The sequence below is a fragment of the Chenopodium album genome, chromosome 24 (assembly GCF_948465745.1).
Source record: "Chenopodium album chromosome 24, dcCheAlbu1.1, whole genome shotgun sequence".
In the NCBI taxonomy this organism is placed as follows: domain Eukaryota; kingdom Viridiplantae; phylum Streptophyta; class Magnoliopsida; order Caryophyllales; family Amaranthaceae; genus Chenopodium; species Chenopodium album.
The window spans coordinates 2981906-3003970 of record NC_137857.1 but is presented as its reverse complement, the minus strand read 5'-3'; the positions used below and the strand labels follow the sequence as shown (position 1 = coordinate 3003970).

The window sequence follows — 22065 nt, the reverse complement described above, 5'->3', positions numbered from 1 at the left end:
CAGATCATTTTGCACCAAAATGACAAGTTATTACGAAGTGAAAAAGAAATTTGGGGTTTACATTTTGAAAGGTACGACCTATGAATTTGTGTCCATAACTTTGAAATGCGGATGTTTTGATCAGATGGTTTTGCTTTTAAGCTCATTATAAATCTTGGGTTTATTTCCTATTTGTAATTTTTTGGTTCAAAATCTGTCAGTAATGGATAAATGTTATATTTTGTAGCTTTGTGCATTCAAATTTGAGATTTACGCTCTATTTGGATAGCAAAGAAGGAAGAAAAAGAAGGGAAGGGAAAAGAAGGGGAGGGGGAGGTGAGAGGCTTCGAGGAAATTAAAGGGAACGAGATGAAGAACTTTTTAATGACTATCTTTACTATGTAATGATTGTAATCAAGGAATACGTAAACAATACTTTTTGAATAGATTTTAACTTTTTAAAATTTACCTATTATGGACTTGAAAAAAATTAGTCAAGTCATTGTAGTGGAGAGAGTTGATATCCTTGAAGAAGATAAAGTGGTTTTGGGGACGAGGTAACAAATACATACAATATTTGGAAGAGAAAGAAGGACTGGGACAAAAAGAGAGTAGGAGATAGAGAGAGAAGGAATGGGAGCAAAAGAGAGTAAGATACAGAGAGAAAGTGAGATGGACTAAGGAAAAAACATAGTAAGAGAGAGAGAGAGAGAGAGAGGGGTTGTAACAGGTGATTTTCACCCTACATTTCCAGTTCATCTTACACTATAATATCAATTCTGAAGTGGCTTGGGCATCAACAGTGACCAAGAATGGAACTTATTTCTAATGAGTAAAATTACGAAACACGTTATGTACATGATGGTAGCCGTAAATAGTTATAGTTAATAAAATGTATAATTTTTCAAAATAAGAAGAATTTATTTGAGAAAATGGAAAGCCCTGGACAACTTCCTTAACCAGTACGCTGCTTTTACCATTCACATGCATACAAACCTAAACTTCACAATCATTAAAACATATCCAATTAACATAAACCAAACTTGCATACATTTTAAAAATCTTCAGGATAACACACATATTACACGAGCAAATTTACATATCATAGCGTTGGGGGGGGGGGGGGTGCGCGTGTATTTGATAAGAATGTCATAAATAGCTACATATCTAAATAAAACAAGAATAAAGGGAAGGAATGAAGAGATAGCGAGAGAGAAAGAAAGAGAGATTTGATAAGATTTAATAAGATTGAGAAAGATAAGTCCTCTCATATTAGTGAATCCATGCGAGGAAGGTATATATTCAAGTAGGTTGGGATTTATATATATTCAAGTAGGTTGGTATATATATATATATATATTGAGAGAGAGATAGAGAGAGAGAGAGAGAGAGAGAGAGAGGATCACTTTTGAGCAATTTAGAGCGAAAATAAGGATGAACTATGAAGCACTTAAAAAGAGGGAGCACTTAGAGTACGCTTCAATATAGGAGGAAAAAAGGGATGCATTGATTTTTGTGATGCAGCTATGGAACTTGCCTTGTCCTTGGAGAAACTTATAAGTGAGAAATTGGTGAACTAGCAAGCCATTTCTCTATTGTTAGATGTTTATGCTTCCATTTTAATTTTGTGCCAATGAAGCTTTGTATATAAATTCAAGCTTGTAAAATAGTGTGTGAAACAGGATTGAGGTGTGAAATTAGCAATGCAGGTCTTGCTAACAATAATATCTCTTTCTGTTTTTAGTCTGAGAAAAACAATGATGTGCAATTGCAAGAATATATCGAGGGGCAAGTTCTTAAATGAACATGTAATCTTTGTGGCGGTTTTCCCCCTTTTTCTATTTGGTTTTGACTGTGCACTTTCAAAGTGTATATCAGATAAAATTATGTTATCACTGCTAAATAATTGGTTGAATGTTAATACCTGAAATATAGTATGGTTTTAATCCACTTTGGAGATGAGACAAAAAGTTAATATTGATGAAGATGTTGGCTCCAATCAAAGGTTGTGAGATTGAGGGAGATAGAGAATAGTGTGTTTTATAAAAAAAACTAAATTTTCTAGGAAATAAGCAATCAAATATCTATGAATTATGCAAAATCATAATGAATAAGTAAGAATAGAAATAAAGAGAAGGAAGGGGATCAAATTTTAAAAGGCTTTTCAAATTCTAACATTTTAAAACCATAAAAGTCAATTGTAAAAATTTAGAGAAAGATAGAAAAGGAGAGGAGAGAAAGTGAGAAGCGGTGATAATGAGAGCAAGTTTTAAAAAGCAATAAGTTAATGATCATTGTAAGTTGCAAGATTAAGAGTGTAAAAATGAAAAAAGACAAAAGGAGAGGATGGAGCAAGTGTTAAATTTTCACTATTATATGTCTATAGTCTATCACCATGATATTCAAAATAGGTTGGTAATAAATAAAAACTAAACAAAGAAGTTGTTTTAGTATATATTTTGAGTAAGGATGATCTTAGAGTCAATAATAGGGGTGAAATATCTTGCAAATATTTTCGAATATATTCAACTTTAATTTTGAGAAGAAGAAAAAGTACCAAAGGAGCTATAAGGAGCCAAAAAAAAAATTAAAATCATTCTGGGAAAATCATGCTAGGTTCATCAGTAAGTGTTGTTTGTTTTGTTTTATTTTGTTTGTACAATCGTAGTAATAGCTAGCTTTAAAAAGAGATTGAGGATGGAGGGACAAAAGGGGAAAAGGAGAGGGGGGAGAGAGAGTGAGCGGAAGAAAAAGGGAGAGGGAGAGGATGATAGGGGAAGGGAGGAAGGGAGGGAAAAAGTTTCGGGAAAAAGAGAGATTGAGATAGAGTGTGTATGTGAGAAAGAAGGAGCCGAGAAAAAGAAGGATCGAGACTCTCGTGAGAGAGAAGGCAAGCCGAAAAAGAGTCTGCTAGGAAAGTCTTCTTTCATGTCAATAAGCATACACAAATTCAGCTTTGCTATGGCAGTGCCACATGATGTGAGACGCTCATGTTGAAACACTGTATTTTGACAATGGCAATGTTTATTGCAGAATAACAAATGAATTTCTACAAGTATTTGCAGATGCAGAAATATAAGTTGGAAAAAATGGTATCATATTTCTTAAGAGTGAATGTCCTATTATCTTATAACTAACCTTACATCCATCCTAAGTTGTCTTATATGTATTGTTTAGGTCAAATTATGAGTTAGTTTTTCATTAAGATTTTACTGAACTTCAAGTACTTGCAGATGCAGGAACATAAGTTGGAAAATTTGGTATCATATTTCTTAAGAGTGAACGTCCTATTATCTTATAACTAGCCTTACATCCATCCTAAGTTGTCTTATATGTACTGTTTAGGCCAAACTATGAGTTAGTTATTCATTACGCTTTTACCAAACTTCAATATTGTGTAATATAATGTAATCCTACAAGTATGTCCATATCTCATGATAGTTACATGAATGGAAATGATAAATAAAATCAATGTTATACATGTTTACTAATGTTAATATTCACCTTTGCACCTATAATGGTTTTCATATATGTAACATTGTTTTATTTTCTGTGTTCATCTCACACTTTGATTCTTTTTATTTTTGACGGGTACACTTTGATTCATTTGCTACAAGATTGCTTATAAATCAATATGATTTTTAGTTTTTTACATCACATATGCTTCACTAAAGACTTGCCTTAATACAAAAACCTAATATAAATCACTAATCTACATTATGTATACCTACATAATTAAGGCATACAATATAGTATACTATTATGCAATTCATCCTACATCTTAACGATTCTCAAGATAACAACACGAAAACACGCACCAAATATTTATATCATGATGTTGGGGGGGCGCGCACTCCATATCATGTATAATAAACATGTATCAAAAACGTTTTTATTACTTAATACATGTATAATTGCACCGATTAATCCCCATTCCCCACAATTTTAATGAATTCGATTCACATATACTTTTTTTTTTGGACAGAGATTCACATATACTAAACAACCATACAATTTGAAAAATCTTACTGGGACAATTGACAAGAATAAAGTCACAAATTTATGACTACAAAATTCAGTGGGAGAGACTCGAGAAAGAAAAGAAAGAGAGATAGAGAGGAAGAAATAGGAAGAGAGGGAGACAAAAAAAAGAGGGGGGATGGAAAAGAAAGAGAAGGGTCAAGAGAAAAAGACAGAGAGAGCCAAGAATGAAAAAGGGCTAGAAGAGAGAAAGAAGGGTTGGGAGAGAAAAAGAGGCCAGGAGAAAGAGAAAGAATGGATAGATATATATAGATTAATAGAAAAGGCAATGCCGAGAGAAAGAGATCGAGAGAGAGAGAGAGAGAGAGATAGAGAGAGAGAGAGAGAGAGACAGAGAGATAGGGGGATCGAGAGGGCCGGTTGAGAGATAAAGGTGCTAGGAAAGAGAAAGAAGGCAAGGTCGCGAGGAAAGAGGGGTGAGAGAGAAAGGTGCTATGAAATAGAGAAAAGGTACTTCAAAGAAGAAAGAGAAAAGGCAGGCCATAAGCTAAGAGTAAAGGGCATGCGGAGGGATAGATAAAGAAGGGCCGGGAGAGAGGGGCCAAGAGACGGGAAAAAGGATCTGGGAGAAGAGAGAAAATAAGAAAGAGGGGCTGGGAAAAATAAAGTGAGATAGAGAGAGAACGAGGGCCAAGAGAGATAGAGAAGGTCGAAAGATCGAATAAATCTAGAGCGCTAAATAGAGATAGGGGGATGGGAAAGAGAGCGAGAGAGAGAGAGAGAGGGCTCAAGGGAGAGCAAAAGAAAGATAGATGTTGGGGGGAGGAGAGCAAGAAAATACAACCTATAGTTTTAAAAGCCTTTTTTTAATAATGGAACAAGGACAAGAAGGATTAGGATTTAGGACAGAAGAAAGAAAGAGAGATATATAAGAAATAGTTTGAGCTAATAAACGAAAGATGAGTGAAATATGAGCAAGTAAACGTATGATTTCAAAGCTATTGAAAAAAGGAACGGGGAGATAAAGTCAAAGGAGATAAATGGAGAGAGAGAGAGAGAGAGATAATTAATTAGTACACTTAAAAGCCATTAAGTAGTTATATAAATCATGAGAAAGAAAACATTTTATCATGTGTTCCATATTTACCCATACACAATAGCACTCTTAAAAATACATATTTAATCAACAAACCAAATTAGAATTCAACTTATCTATTGTTTAAAGCCTTTAGCGCTATTTCCTAAAACAACACAAGAACATCCTATTTATAGAATAAGATGCTCGATTGCTAAAAACACTACAATCGTTCAAATGTAACTAATTAGCATAAACCAAACTTATGTGCATTTATATAATCTTAGAGATAAAAACCCCATAATTAACATTACATATATTGCACCGATTAGTCCTTAAATTAGGGCTAAGCAAAACTATTTGAAAATTCGAATATTTGTTGATCCGATCCGGATCCGATCCAAAAAATTGGATATTTGATTCGAAAAAATTGGATATCGGATATTCAAGATAATCACACACAATAATAACATTAATGATTCAACAAGCTCTTTTTACAATTCATTAAATTATGCTCCCCTAATCAGCATGTTAATAACACCTCAAACTACGAAACACGATCACATCCACGAATCTTACATATCTTACTGTCGAGGGGGCACGCGCGTAGTGTAGGTTGCTGGGAAATTCATAATCTCAAACTACGAAACACGATCACATCTATGAAACACGTGTGTTGACTACGATTTAATTTTTTTTTTAGATTGTTTGTTTTTATACCAATTGTTTTTTTAAAATACACCACGTATGGATCGCACTATGTTTCTTACTTTACATTATGTATACACCGCACTATTTTTACAACACAATAAGCAATTTTTAAAAATAAAACACATTGCACTTGAACTAATATTTTACACACATTTCAATCATTACACTTCTAATAGACAATTTTTAAAATATACTCTATATCAAATTTTCACTGTTTGTATTACAAAGTCGGAACATAATAACGAATACTACACGGACCATACAAATTCGCGAATATTAGTTATCTTGCCGTCGAGGGGGCACGCGCGTAGCGCGTGCACCAACGACTAGTCTTCTCAAACAAATACTTCATAAGAGATAATGGGACATGAGGGATTTTAAATCCTTATCCTATCAATTATCCTCACAAACTAAAATGTTTATAAATGATTTATCAAAAAAAAAAAAAAATTCTATAATTTATAGCTCATTCAAACTGTAATATAAGTATATGAATACTTTTGGTTTCAAAAAAAAAGTATATGAATACTTTTATTTATTTGATGGGATGTTCATGTTTAGAACTTGTACAGCTTTTAGACTTTTTTTCCCTCTCTACATCAAATATTTTTTGGCAGTAGTTAATGGCTGAGGTCGAACTCAGCCAACACTAGCTGAGGTCACCGCCAAATTGAACATTTAATGTAATAAAAATGAACATTTTCTAACTGAACCTATTTTACAAAAATTTTGTATTTTTCAATAATCAAATGTTCATTTTCATGCACTATGATGTTCATTCTTATAAAATAAATGTTCATTTTCATGCCGTATGATGTTCATTCTTTTAAAAATAAATGTTCATTTTATTTTTTAATTAATACGAAGTACAACTTTTTGTGTTTGTTCAGTTGTATAAAATGTTCGTTTTTATAATAGAGGATGTCCCATAAACATTAGCATTAATAATATTAGACATTAGCATTTTGTTCATTATAAAAAAACATATTGTTGATTTATTTAATTGGTATTACATTACCTCAATTGCATGATATCCATTCAAGAAAATTGAACAAATCAATGTATTTAACTTGAAACTTAAAATTTTTTTGATGAATAAACAATAACATCATAGGTTTATTGTTATTTACAACTGAAATGTTCAGTTATATACTAATATTAAATGTAAATTTTTTTTCCAATTTCATAGTCTCTTTATTTTACTCTTACACTATAAATGTTCATTTTTATTTAATGCAATGTTCAAAAATAAATGTTCATTTATTTTCTAGTGAATGTTCATTTTTTTTCTAGTAGATGTTCATCTGCTGGGCGCGACCTCAGCCAGCGATGGCTGAGTGCGACCTCAGCCAAATATTTGCGATTTTTTGGCCCAAAGCTATAGTTCAAAATGGGCCAACATTTTTGCCTAGGCCCGGCCCATAATCTAGTCTAGGATAACCATAGACCGCATACCATTCCACAAATCGAGTTACATGCAATATGAAAGTTGTATTTTTCCTAAGAGATGGGTTTTTAAAATAAACGGTTTGCATTATTAAGGCATCACACTTATTCAAACAACTGTAGCTTTCGTCCAATTTTCTCGCTCACTACATTCATGTAATCATGTTCCCGTGTCTTGCCTCATTTTCAGCTCCATCATGGTCTTCACTGCACGTTATGAACTTATGAATAATTGCACATTTGCACAAACGTACATTTTACAAGTCCACGACCCTATATTACTTACAAATTTACAAATTTGACAATTATGCATACGCCCTATTATCAAACATTCAAAACCCCCCGTGTTACCGCATGTTTGTGTGCGAAATGACTTTCGGGGCAAGGGGTAATTTAAAAGGAAAAAATGATGTAAGCCAAGTTGATAAGCTACAAGGACATTGATAGAGTATATAAACCAAAACTGATCTTGGATTTCAACTATCAGTTTAAACTTTTAGTTGAGTTAATCATTCAACATGGTATCAAAAGTTAACATGACAATCATGTAAGGTAGACAAACTCGCAATTTGTACCATAGGCCAAACCCCATCAGTCCAACACTTCATTGGTAGTGTGACAGATTTTTTAAAAGTGAAAGAAATATTAGACTTTGACAAGTTGTGAGGCAGGTACTATGCAAACCAAAAAAAAAAAGTTGTGAGGACAATTGTGAGGCAGGTCCATCTAAGATATAACAGAGTAACAAATCTTAATAAATGAAATGTTCTGTGTTTGAAAAATAAAGACAAAATGAGTTTAAGCAATCTTGTTTGTTAGTAATCAATTCAATACAATATTGTTTTTTCATAAAACATCAATAAAATAGTAGCATTTTAATAGTAAGCATCAGATACGGTGTACAAAGGACACACGTATATAATGATGTAACATTATTAACCAAAACCAAAATTAGTGAAGCTTATAAAAGTTCACATTAGCTAGTATTATTCCAAAACAGAGGGGAAAACAGAGTATTTAGAGAGAGAAACAAAAATTTAGAGAGAGAAAGATGAGTTCTAAAACTAATGGAAGCTTAAAATCAACCTCCTTCAAAATCCCAGAGATTAAGTTTACTAAGCTGTTCATCAATGGAGAATTCGTCGACGCCATTTCAGGTTCGTCTTCTTTAGTTAACCTTTTCACTCATTTCGTCTCTAAAAGTTCTTTTTGATGTTTCATAAAAAATTAAAAAAAAAAAAAAAAAAAAACCGAGGAAGTATTATTCGTTCTTAATTTAGTACGATTTTTTAAATTCTTTTTTAGTATGTTGGAATTTGGTAAACATATATGTCACCTTACATTCTTCAACTTGCATCAACATATATTCCCGAATTTTTTTTTTCTTGAGTAAAAAAATAATTCGAGAATTGGTTCTTAATTATTTTATTATTCATTGAGATGCTAAATTTTTTTTTGACGAGATTTAAGATGCTAAATTAGTTTCGGCCTTCAATGAGCTTGAGAATCCACACAATAATGCAAGTTAGAGTATATTTATTATTATTATAATTTCATTGTATGCTAGCCTTAGAATGACCTCTAATAATTCTACTTTCGTTTACGAATTTGGTTTTTTTCTTTTCTTTTTTTTTTTATAATTAATTTAAATTTATTATCTTATTTGAAATCTATTATTATAAAATATTTTTAGATTCTTTAGGAAGGGTTAATTATTGTGGTAGATGCCGTACACGATAAAAATTCGAAATGTTTTTAGATTTCAAGCTAAAAAAATCAATCAATTTCAAAATTATTTTTGGAGAAAAATTTATTGGATCCTTAAATGAGTAGGAAGAAAATTAAAACCAACCCATAAAAGACGGAGTAAATTCAAAGGTGGACCATTGAGCAAATGAGCATAATACTTGTCATAGTAGACAAATAGAGTGGACAAATCTAATTTTATTTAAAACTTTCTATAATACGTAATTTATATATATATATATATATATATATATATATATATATATTAAAGTAAGATACATGGAGGAATTTAGGTACGTCTTCTCACAAGACCGTGATCTAAACTATCAAGGAGTAAAAAATAAGAAAATTTACTATCTAAAAAAGGATCTATATCTTGATGAGTCGGACTATAGTAGCCGAGAGAGGCAACATAGTCTGCTGCCCGATTTCCTTCCCGATAGATTTGTCTTGCCTGAAAACTCGAAAAAGAATCCAAAATAGTCTTGACATCCGCCATAAGAAACTGAAGTTTCCATGGACAGCTAAAATGATCCTGCAAAATATTAATAACAATAAGATTATCGCCTTCAATAAAAATATCTGAAATATTAAAATTTCTAGCAAGAAGGAGGCCATTGCGAAGGGCAATAGCTTCTGCAAGGTAGGCCAGACAAGAGCCTAAATTATAAGTACGACTGGCCACATGATTACCCAGGTGGTCTCGAATGACCACACCTGCAGTAGCAGAATTTTGATTGGCAGAACCATCAAAATTAAGTTTACAAAAACCGAACGGGGGTGGGGACCACGAGACAATGGATGGGGGGTTAGGAGGAGGTGGCGGTGGAGGAGTCGTAGTAGAAAAGTGGATGGCGTCAAGAAGAGATCGTGACTCCCATTCCTTAAACATAGAGAAAGCTCGAATAAAAATGCTATGAATATTAGCAGAAGAGTTCTTAAAATAAAAATAACTGCGTTACGATGTTTCCAAATACTCCAAAACAAAATAGCTATCTTTGGAAGGAGTCTAGGCAAATTGACTTTGAGAAAGCGAAATAAATCATGGATGTGATTAATTTGAGGGAAGTAACCAAGCCATTGAAGGACAGAAGTAGAAGACCAAAGTTCCATAGAAAATGGGCAAGAGAGGAAAAGATGATCCTGGGATTCAGCATGATTAGAACAAAAAGCACAAAAAGTGGGGACAACAATATTACGTGAAGATAAAGTATGACGAGTAGGCAAACTATTATGCAAGATTTGCCAAAGGAAAATCTTAATTTTAGGAGGAATGTCTAATTTCCAAATCCAACTAAATTCCCATTTAGAGGTAGGATGAACATGAGAATGAGCAAGCCAAGTAGCAGATTTAACAGTGAATTGGCCATCTTTAGAGAGACCCCAACATGGTTCATCAGGAACAGGGGAGGAGGGGAGGGGGATTCCTCAAATAATTTGAACTACATTATCGGGAAGAACAGTAAGAAGTAGAGGGATATCCCAAGAATTGTTATCAGTGATGAACATATCAACTATGACATCAATACCCGCAATTTGATCAAGATCCAAATTGAGAAGGGCAATAAGATTGGTGTGAGCACACCAAATATCAACCCAAAAAAGGATAGAAGACCCATTACCTACTTTCCAGCGAAGTCCTCTGATTAAGAGAGGGCGAATATGAAGAATTTTCTTCCAAATCCAGGAGTCTCTAGGCTGAGTATGATAGGTAAGGAAATGGGATTTTCGTAAATACTTAGCAGTGATAGACTGGACCCATATGTTAGTCGGGTCAGACATAATCTTCCAACCAAGTTTAGCCAAGAAAGCAGAATTAACAGCATCTGATTTACGAAGACCAAGACCACCTTGGGATTTAGGTTGACAAATTGTATCCCAAGCAAGCATAGGCAAGCCTTTTTTTGCTGGGGACTGCTTCCAAAAAAAATCCCTATTTAAATTATCAAGAGAAGAAGTAATAGATGTTGGTAAACGAGCAGTGGTCATAGCATAAGAAGGTATAACCTCAAGTTGGCTCTGAATAAGAACAACCTTACCAGCTTTGGAGACTAAGTTGGAAGACCAAGAATTCATTTTTTTATCTGCTTTAGAAAGGATATGCTGGAAATTATCCTTATTGAACGTAGTTGAGTTAAAAAACACACCTAAATAAAGACCAAGGAATGATTTAGGAGTCATATTAAAATAGCTTGCCAAAATAGATTTGTTTCGATTATTAACATATGTAGAAAAGACTATAGAGGATTTATGAAAATTAATCAGTTGACCAGATAGCGAAGCAAATTCAGCTAACGTATTTCGCAGGGCATTACAAGACGTAGGAGTAGCTTTACAAAATAAAAGACTATCGTCTGCAAAAAGTAAACAAGGAATAAGAGGAGCTGAAGGGGCAATCTTAATGCCAATACCAAGTGACTTATTCTGACTAAGTAGAAGCAATTTTTTCGAAAGAACTTCCATACAAATTACAAAAAGAGCGGGGGAAAGGGGGGTCGCCTTGCCTTAAGCCACGGGAAGGCTTAATGAGGTTAGTAGTAGTATGATTGATCGCAGGAGAGTAAGAGACTGTGGTAACACAGGATTTAATCCAACTAATCCAAGTATGACTAAAACCAAAGGAGGCAAGAGTGACCCACAAGAAATCCCACTCGATACGGTCATAAGCTTTCTCCATATCCAATTTAAGAGCTAGCCATCCTTGCTTATTTTTAGACTTAGTAAAGAGATTTAAAATCTCATGAACCAGCAAAATATTATCTTGAATAGCATGGTCAGGGGCAAAAGCATTCTGGTAAGGACCAATAATTTTCTTAAGAAAGGGCTTAAGACGAGCAACTAAAATTTTCGAAATTGCCTTATACATAGTAGTACAAAGACTAATAGGTCTATATTGACTAGCTTTAGAGGGATAATCAATTTTAGGAATCAATGTAATAATTGTATGATTAAGCTCTCTTAAAAGAACACCATTAAAGAAAAAGCCTTTAATGGCTTTACATATATCTTGTCCTATAATATTCCAATAATGTTGAAAAAACTTAGGGCCATAGCCATCTGATCCAGGGGCCTTATAGAGCGACATGTTAAAAAAGGCATCTTTAATTTCTTCATTAGTAATGGGACTTGTTAAAGCAAGATTATCTGTATGAGTAATAACTGGCTCAATCCAAGGAAGAGAGATAAATCGTCCCTGGGGATGTTCAGACTTAAAACGCATGGAGAATTCTTTATAGAAAAGATTAGTAATGTCGGATGGAGTATCAACCCATTGGTTGTCATCATTTTGTAGTCTGAAAATTTGTTTTTTACTTGAACGAAATTTCATAGTCTCATGAAAAAAATCTATAACTACGGTCACCTTTACTTAACCATAATTTTCGAGCATACTTACCCCAAAATTTTTGACCAAAGAGAAGGAGCTTTTCTCGTTAACGAATAAGACGTGTAAGGTGTTGGCGAATATGGAAATTATTTGGATAAAGAAGCAACTGAGCCTCCACTGAGAGCAATTTAGTCTGATTGAGCTTTAGCTTAATTTGAACATTCCCATATTTAGAATGATTCCAATGTTTTAACTCAGTTTTAGCATGCTTTAGCTTTTGCAGAATACAGTAAAAGCGGGAACTAGTGAAACGAAACTTCCAATTTTTAACAATAATTTGTTGAGCTTCCATATCAGAAGTCCATGCATTTTGAAATCGAAAAGAGGATAATTTTGGGGTTGATTTATTATTCGTAACCAAAACAATAGGAGCATGGTCAGAAATGGAAAAATGTTCATACAAAACAGTTGCAGAAGGGTATAAGGAATCCCATTGAGGACTCACAAAAGATCTATCAAGGCGTTCATATATGATATGCGAGTTGGTCGTACGTTTCCATGAAAATGGGTTTCCTAAGGGGTTAACGTCAATATATAACTTGAGAAAATTGAGCAAATCTTTGTAGACGAAAACACCGGGCAACAGTAGGGGGTTTCCCACCATGTTTATCAACAAGCAAAAATAGATCATTAAAATCTCCAATAATACACCAAGGTAGAACAGAATTAGTGCACAGCTCAAAAAGCTCGGTCCAAAACAGACTTTTTTGAGAAGTTTGAGCTAGGGCATAAATAGCAAATAACATAAATACTTGATCCATAGATAAATCATGAATAAGAAGAGACACAAGTCGATGTTTTAATTGAACAATTGTTACATCAATTTTAGTAAAATTCCAACATATCCACATACCTCCACAGTGACCCTCTGGATTAATAATATGAACAGATTCATAACCCAATGATTTGCTTAATCTATTGCTATTAGACGGAGATACCATAGTTTCTATAGCTATAAATATATCTGGGTTACACTTTTTCTTAAGAAATATCATTTCGCCAATTGCTTGCGAACGTTTGGCCCCACTAACATTCCAACTAATGATCTTCATAGATAAGACAAAAAAGAGAAAAACACATCAAATAAGAATGCAGAATTATACAAGTATACTACAAGCCATATGGCAAAAGGATATGGGACATCACACCAGAACACACATATGGTTGTACAATAGATGAAACCAAAAACCAGGCCTTTAAGAAGACCAAATTCATAAGTTCCATAAGGAACATAAAATTCCAAGTTTCGGAGAGGAACAAAGTGCAAGACAAAGTTAACAATTTGACTCCAAAGAATCAAACTAAAATTAACAATAAGAAGAAACAAAATATAAATCAAACAAAGAGGGAACAAGTTAATGATCGAAGTCCAAGATAGAAAAACCGGGCAAAAAATAGAATTAGACCATAGTAAAGTAAGTAAAAAACAAGGAGTAAAGTCCAAAAGGTAACCAAAATACCCAAACACAAGAAGTCTAATAAAAATCCAGAGACATACACATACCCATATGATAGAAAAAGAAGGAAGCCAAAAAAAGATAAAAAAGAAGAAACCCAAAACAACCACAAACAGAGGAGAAAGGCACAAAATGATTCACATAACTCATGAGTCGGTGACCCTTGGGACGATCGGCGACCATAATTATACCCATCAAAGCTTGATTCCATAAATTGAAAGTGAGGAGAGGAGGCATCAAACTCATAAATGAGGAGTACCCAATAAACCATTGAGGACATCGAACAGAGTAAGGATGAAGTTTAAATCCAAAATAATTGGTTGTTTGATTTAGCAAATTGGAGTTTATACTTACCCCAAAATAAAGGTTAAATCCAAAATAATTGGATGTGTGTTTTAGCAAATTAGAGGTTAAACTAACCCCAAGAAGTAAACAAAGGCTTAAAGTTAGCCATGAAATCTTTGAAGAAGAAGGCATAGAGGAAAGAAAGCGGTGGTAGTAGACATAGGGTCTCAGGATTAAGGTACTTGAGAGCATTAATTTATATTATAGTTAAGGTTATCTCTGTAATTCTTTATGCATGTGGTTTATTAATATTATTATTTTTTAATTTTACTAAATAGATGCATGTGGTATTTGTAGACCCACAGAATTAACGATGACTTTTAATATAATTTGATTTTAACCTACTACTAAATTTGACATTGATTTTTGCATAAATTAATAGATTTACCAATTATCGTGAACTACTACTAGTAGTAGTAGTAGTAGCTAGAAGTGGTTTAGCTGGTCTGCCTCAAATATGAATTTATATTAGGTCTTGAAAGGGAAAGGCTTTGGAGCGTGCAATTATTCCAATTGCTCTATATTTTGTTGATGAATAGAAAAATCACTATATACTACGAAGTAATTAATTCAACCCGTCTAGAGGTTTAAAATTTAAATCTTGATGTACGTCTATCTCCTTAGTCCAAGTGTCTAATTTGACACTCGTGAATATTACCAAAAAAAAAAAAAAAAAAAAAAAAATCATAAGAACTTAAGAAGTAAGGTTTGGGTTAGGATCTTTTGACTTTTTAGATTATTCATTCACGGCCCTTATTTGATACGGTGTATGTCATGATAACAAGATTGCATTGGAAATAAAATGACTTGACATTAGGATAAAAAGTTCCCTTAATACCTTGGTCCCAAACTCCCAATGTAAATCGTCTTCTTTTCTACCATCGTTTTCTTCAAATAACAAAGACCTTAGCTTTTACAAAGAATCCAATAAAATATGGTAACCTTGAAGATAAAATTTCATTATAGTTACTTCCTTGTTAATTGTTATCTGCAACTTTGAGGTATTATTTGTGAGATATAAAAAATTCCAAAGTTGCAGATAACAATTAACGAAGGTAGTAGAATAATTCAATCCATTATGTAGCATAGTGTAAAATCGACGATGATTAGTTGGTAGCATTGACAAGTTAATCCTACCAAAGTGATTAGATGGAAGTGACAACTTTGTTGATTATTTTAGGAATCGTATTATCGTGACATGTTTGATTAATGATCGAGAGGGTACGTACGTATGTCAAAAATGCAGGAAACACGTTTGAAACAATAGATCCAAGAAATGGAGAAGTGGTAGCGAAGATAGCCGAAGGAGACAAAGAGGACATAGATTTAGCTGTCAAGGCTGCCCGTGATGCATTCGACCATGGTCCCTGGCCTCGTATGTCTGGTCATGTAAGTCTTACCATACACTACAACACTTATATAGTGATAACATATACTGTGTGTCAAAAAAAAAAAAAAAAAAAAAAAAAAAACATATACTGATACACATTAAAACTATATGTCTTTTATGCTCTATAATTTTTTTTGTCACATCTCCTAAATTATCATACTCCTATAATTTCATTTTGTCTTACCTCCTAAATTATCATACTCCTATCATTGTATGTACTCCTTCATATCACTATGACCTTTCTCTTTCTCTTTAAGATAAACCAATTAGGAGTAACTTTTATTTTTCTCCTAAAGGATTCCATCTTGGAACCATGGAGAATTTACTTCCCGCTTTCAAAAAGTGCAACAGTTTTAGTGACACGTTTGTTAATGTACAACATTTGTTGTTAATATCTTTAATCGTTTATTATTACAATAATAAAATGAGTAGAAGCAATTACGAGTAAATTTTTTTTGTACTTGTATATCTATAAAAAGAAAAATTAAGTCAAAATATATATATATATATATATATATATAGATAGATAGATAATGTAAAATTCAAATTGTTACACATATTCTAATAAATAAGTATAAACGTATAGTTGTAAATTGTAATTGGATACCATAAATTATTCATGGCCCATTGCCCCCCACCACTCCAAATAAGTATGTTTACATGGAAATGGCTAAATGATAGTCTAATAATAGGTACGTAGGGTTCAAGTAAGTTAAGTAAGGTAATTTTTTTTCCCAACTATTTTAGCAAATTGACAATATAATACTACCTCCGTTACATGTTAAGTGCAACAAAGGGGTGTGCACATTTCCCAAGAAAAAAAATGGAAAGAGTGATTAAATAACATAAGTGCATGTGATTAGTTTGAGGAGAGAGAAAATTGGGTCCCATTATTCCTTGGTTTGCTTTTAAGAAGTCTGCCAAAATTTTAGGGGGAAAAGAATTCCCGCCCCAATTTTCACCAAACTTTTCAAATTGAATTTTAAAGTTTAAAATTCTTTCATTCTTTCTTCCAAAAGGCAACCCCTTTATAAAGAGGCAGCCATATTCCCATTTCATTGTTCCATTACATAATCAGTCACCATGAGTTAGATTAAATTACAGACAAAGGTTTTTTTTTTTTTTTTTTTTTTCCCTAAAGTAAACCAAAAAAAAAAAAATTCCTACAGCAGCATTCAAGAACAGCTTCATCAGCAATCATCATCAGCCTCTTAAATTCCAACTTCAGGTTCCTTCTGCTTTGTTAAAATAATCTGAAAACAAAACAAGAGCAACAACAACAAAAAAAAAAAAAAAAAAAAAAAAAAAAAAAAAAAAAAAACAAACAAACAGAGAAAGCAATGGATGAGGTCAGTGATGATGGGTTTTGGGGTATTGAACAAATGTTAATCGATGAAGAAAATCAACAGTATGAAGATATGGAAACAGATGAAGATGGATATGAAACAGAAACAGATGAAGAAAATCAACATGGGCAGCCAATGATTTGTAGAAAACAATTAACTCTCGAGCAAAGAAGGGGAATTGTTGATCATCTTCTAGCTATGCTATAAGAGGATGACAACTTACCTCGTGGTGCACAATCAAAAATAGCAAGACAGTTTCATGTTCACAGATCAACAGTAAATAGAGTTTTCAAGGACATGCAGAAACAGAGACAAAATGGAGAGGTGATTGATGTCAGGACAAAGAAATTGGGGAGGGTAGGTCCTAAACCAAAAGAATGGCCAGATGCACTGCTACAGTTAGTCCCACTAAGGTTGCGGACAACCGAAAGAAGTTACGCGGCAGCTTTGGGAATTTCACATGTCACACTTCATATCCACAGTATCACCAGAAAAAGCCAACCTTATTCACAACAAAAACCACAAAAGGCAACCATATTCTCAATGACAGAAATGGGTTGGTTATCCACAATATCACCAGATAAACTAACCATATGCACAACAAAAACCACAAGAGGCAACCATACTCACAATGTGAAAGAAAATAGCCATCCATAGACACAATATCAAATAAAAAAGCCAACCATATTCACAATATCAACCAAGATAGCCCAACATATCCACAATATCAACCAAAATAGCCAACCATATCCACAATATCAACCAAAAAAAGAAGATCCATATTCACAATATCAACCAGAATAGCCAACCATATTCAAAATAGGAGTAACATCCATAATCATCACAACTAGGACTCATAGAAACATGAGCATATTGTAGCAATAGATAGGACAATAAGCAACACATGTATTGAAGAAAATAACAACCAGAGCTAGCATACATTTCAAGCAACAAAGGGACTCATATAATCACAAACAGAAATTAAATAAGGGTTCAGAAAATTATACGCTGCCCATTCACTGAGAAGGGTGAAATTTCCGATCAAGATACTTCAGAAAGTCGAGGTAAGCTGGATCGTATTGGTCCTCATCAACCACAATCCCAGATCTGATCCTTTTGTTGCCATATTTTGCTTCTTCAAAAGGGAAGATCATTTTGGTTGGGGGATTTTTCATTGTAAAACCGTAGCACTCCTCCTCTTCAACACCCTTTCCATTTTCTTTTACCCCACTCTTTCCCCCTTTCTTCGTGTCTTTCCCCTTTCCCCCGTATTTTCCCCCTCCCTTTCCAGCTGAACCTCCCTCCTTCCCATTGTCCCTTTCATCAGCATCACAGATTTTCACCCCCTTCCCACCAACCCTCCGTACAGTTGTAGATCTACCTAACTTTCGTGGTTTAAAGGTGGGTCTTGTGGATTTAACAATTGGAACCCTAGAATGGTAGTTCTCTTCCAAATCCACCACAGGATCTTCACCTTTTGCCATCTGAATAGAATTAAGGACCCTTCCCAAACACTCGAAAGAATGGTCACACAAAGCCTCCCTAGCTTCACCAGATCTGTAAAATTGGAAAGGCCAAGGCAAATCATCCTGAAGATAGGCAATAAGCTCATAAGAACCACACGTTCGTCTTCATCATCACAAGTGAAAAAAGCATCGTGTAAAGGGGTCAAATAAGCCATTTTTAGGGACTCAAGTGTAGAAATCCGAGTAGTTCTGCGAAATTTCTAAAAAAAAAAGGAAAAAGGGTTGCTTCCGGTCAGATCTGATCGGAAAATCAGCGATTTGAGTAGAATGGAAGAGTGAGATTGCTAGAAGAGAAAGATGGATGGAAGAGAGAGAAAGAGGGGCGTAAGGGGTTGGATAGGGTTTCTGGGTTCATGAGATGAGTGAAGAAGATGAATGATGAAATTGGGCAGTTGATTTAAGATGAATTGATTGAATTAAATGTGGGTAGTTGGGAGGGTTGTGTTTTGATTTTGGTGGGAGTCATTTGATAAATTAACTAAGGGATAAATTCTAATCAAATCAGTAAATTTGTGTTAATTGTGTTTTAAGAAAATTAAGTAAGGGCAGAATTGTAATTTGACAGACAAAATTTTACTATATTAGGAAATTTTCACTTTGTTGCACTTAATGTGTAGCTTCCTTATTTGGCAAATGTTGCACTTAACATGTAACGGAGGTAGTATATAAGATATGTGAGATTAAACTATTTAAGTAAAGGCTGAAGCCCCTCAAAAAAGTAAAGGTTAAAGACATGAAGTGTGATAAAAAAGGGAATAATTAAGATGACCTTTTAGCCCCTTAAATTATAATTGATCATTTAAACTTACTGATATGCAACAATTTTGTATTGATGTGGTTTATCTTACATAATAATATAATATAGTCCATAATACTTTTAAAAACTTACTCATATGCAGCAATTTAGTATTGATCGATGTGGTTTATCTTATATGTATGTCAATATACTCGTAACATTTTTAGAGCATGTTTGGTATAGGTATAATGTTTTTAAGTTGACTTTTTAGCACGCTCACATAGTCACATATACTCCCGTACCATATATGGACGAAATCCACGTAAATAAATTTATAACGACAATTTGTACAATTATATACTCTTTGATTAAGACATTAACTAATTTTTGGTATTTAAATGAAGGCAAGGGGAAGATTGATGATAAAATATGCAGAGTTAGTAGAGGAACATGCCGAAGAATTGGCAGCATTGGATGCAATTGATGCAGGGAAGCTATTTGGCATGGGAAAATTGATAGACATCCCTAGTGGTGCAAGTAATCTAAGGTACTATGCAGGAGCAGCCGATAAAATCCATGGTGAGACGTTGAAGATGTCACGTGCGTTGCAGGGGTACACTCTACGCGAGCCTGTAGGAGTGGTAGGCCACATTATACCATGGAATTTTCCAACAAGTATGTACTTCATGAAGGTGGCTCCTTCCTTAGCTGCTGGCTGCACCATGGTGGTTAAGCCGGCTGAGCAAACCCCCCTCTCGGCTTTGTTCTATGCTCACCTCTCCAAGTTGGTACGTTTTTTAATAGATAGTATGTTGTAATAAGGGATTTCTAATAAGTATGATGTTTTGCATATCATCTTTGAAATCTTGATTATTGACTTGGTTATATACGTACTTTGTGCACTAATTAACTTACTGATTACTTAAAAATATTTCTTGAATTAGGCTGGTATTCCTGATGGAGTCATTAATGTGGTCACCGGATTTGGACCGACTGCTGGTGCAGCCATAGCATCCCATATGGACATTGACAAAGTAAGTTCTAGTTTGATGAAGTTACCACTGTCGAAAATCTTACTTAATGGTCTAAACTAAATGTTAATTTGAATGTTTATACAGGTTAGTTTTACAGGGTCTACAGAAGTGGGACGACTAGTTATGCAAGCAGCAGCAATGAGCAACTTAAAGCAAGTATCCCTTGAATTAGGAGGAAAATCCCCTGTTATGATTTTCGATGATGCTGATGTTGATGTTGCTGCTGATCTTGCCCTCCGCGGCATTTGCTATAACAAGGTAAATGTGTATTGTAGCCTTTTTTTTGTTCATGATCAACTCTAAGATAACCTAACCTTAGCTTGATCCTGTTTGTGTTACTCTTGCAGGGAGAGATATGTGTAGCTGGCTCTCGAGTTTTCGTTCAAGAAGGGATTCATGATGAAGTAGTCCAGAAATTGGCAGAGAAGGCTAAGAATTGGATTGTGGGTGACCCCTTTGATGACAATGTTCATCAAGGACCACAGGTGCAATTTACATAAATTTTGTTCATATGCATCAGTTCCTTGATCAATTAGTTCAATGTCAAATTTTGTGTTAAATCGTCGTATAGGTTGACAAGAAGCAATTTGAGAAAATACTTTCGTACATAGAGCATGGCAAGCGAGAAGGAGCTAACTTGTTATGTGGTGGTAGTCGACATGGAGACAAGGGTTACTTCATTCAGCCTACCATATTTACAAATGTTCAGGTAACTTATTAAACTTACTCTGTATAACAAGTTGATGCATCGATCTATTTCTCCCTATAGTTCTACGAGTTCTGATTATTTGTGTCTAAATGTCATTAGGACGATATGATCATAGCTAAAGAGGAGATATTCGGGCCTGTCATGTCATTGTTGAAATTCAAGTAAGTTTTATTTTACTTATTGAAATTCTTAAACAATTAGTCCTTTCTTAAGTATAAATGAACAAGGTCATAAGCTATCGCGACTGAACATATATCCTTGTGGCCTTGTGGGATGCCTAGTGTGTCTAACTGCCAACTGCATTGGTGCATTCTTGCATAAGTACTGAATACCTGATAACCTGAATAATATTGTTGGGTCGCGAAAAATTGCAGGACTATTGAGGAGGCAATAGAGAGAGCAAATAGCACAAAATACGGGCTAGCAGCAGGGATAGTGACTAAAAACATCGACATAGCAAATACAGTGTCAAGATCGATTAGAGCCGGAGTAATATGGATCAACTGTTATTTTGCATTTGATCTTGATTGTCCTTATGGTGGGTACAAAATGAGTGGATTTGGAAGAGATTTAGGGATGGAAGCTTTGTACAAGTATACCAATGTCAAGTCTGTTGTAACTCCTCTTTACAACTCTCCTTGGCTATAAATTTAATACGACGAAAATGAACGCCTTTTGTACACAACTTGGGGATAAATTGAGGGATGACTAATAAAACTTTTGCTTCTTTGTAATATTTGGCTTATGACAATTTCCCCGAATAAAGAAAAAAAAAGGTTTTTTGAAAGTTTATTTGATCGGAATTATGGTACACAAATAATGGTGAATTAATTTCTTATTATGTAATGCAGTATCAACAACATTATGCTTGTAGTTATATATGTATAATGTATAAATACATGTATTGTAGTTCATCAATATAAGTTTATACTTTTTTTCTCTTTCTCCGTAACTACGAGTAATAAATAATGTATCAATTTTTCTCCATAATTTTGATGTAATTTGGTTACAACAAAAAGATATTATTTGTGAAACATAATTAATTCGCGTATGTTTTCACGTTTGAAAAAGACAACTTCTGAAATCATGTTTGTCTAATTTTGTATAAGAATATGACGACTAGATGTTAAAATTTCCTAAGTAATAGTTCTACTTGTATACTGTTATGATATGTACAATACAACTACTACGTACCAGCC

General features: G+C 33.9%; 1 protein-coding gene across 1 annotated transcript; it reads left to right on the top strand.

The window, feature by feature from the left end:
- Positions 1–8165: 8165 nt before the first annotated feature.
- On the top strand, positions 8166–21807 carry LOC145611195 (aldehyde dehydrogenase family 2 member C4-like). Its single transcript, XM_081666486.1, has 9 exons — positions 8166–8349; positions 15372–15514; positions 19528–19911; positions 20068–20157; positions 20242–20415; positions 20505–20642; positions 20729–20866; positions 20966–21027; positions 21241–21807. The coding sequence occupies exons 1-9, from the start codon at positions 8244–8246 to the stop codon at positions 21512–21514; spliced, it is 1509 nt and encodes a 502-aa protein (XP_081522612.1). The 5' UTR covers positions 8166–8243; the 3' UTR covers positions 21515–21807.
- The last annotated feature ends 258 nt before the right edge of the window (positions 21808–22065 follow it).

Coding starts and splice junctions, on each gene's coding strand:
- LOC145611195 (XM_081666486.1), top strand. CDS start 8,244: ATGAGTTCTAAAACTAATGGAAGCTTAAAATCAACCTCCTTCAAAATC. Junction 20,416..20,504: donor GCGGCATTTGCTATAACAAG/GTAAATGTGTAT, acceptor TTACTCTTGCAG/GGAGAGATATGTGTAGCTGG. Junction 20,643..20,728: donor ATGTTCATCAAGGACCACAG/GTGCAATTTACA, acceptor ATCGTCGTATAG/GTTGACAAGAAGCAATTTGA.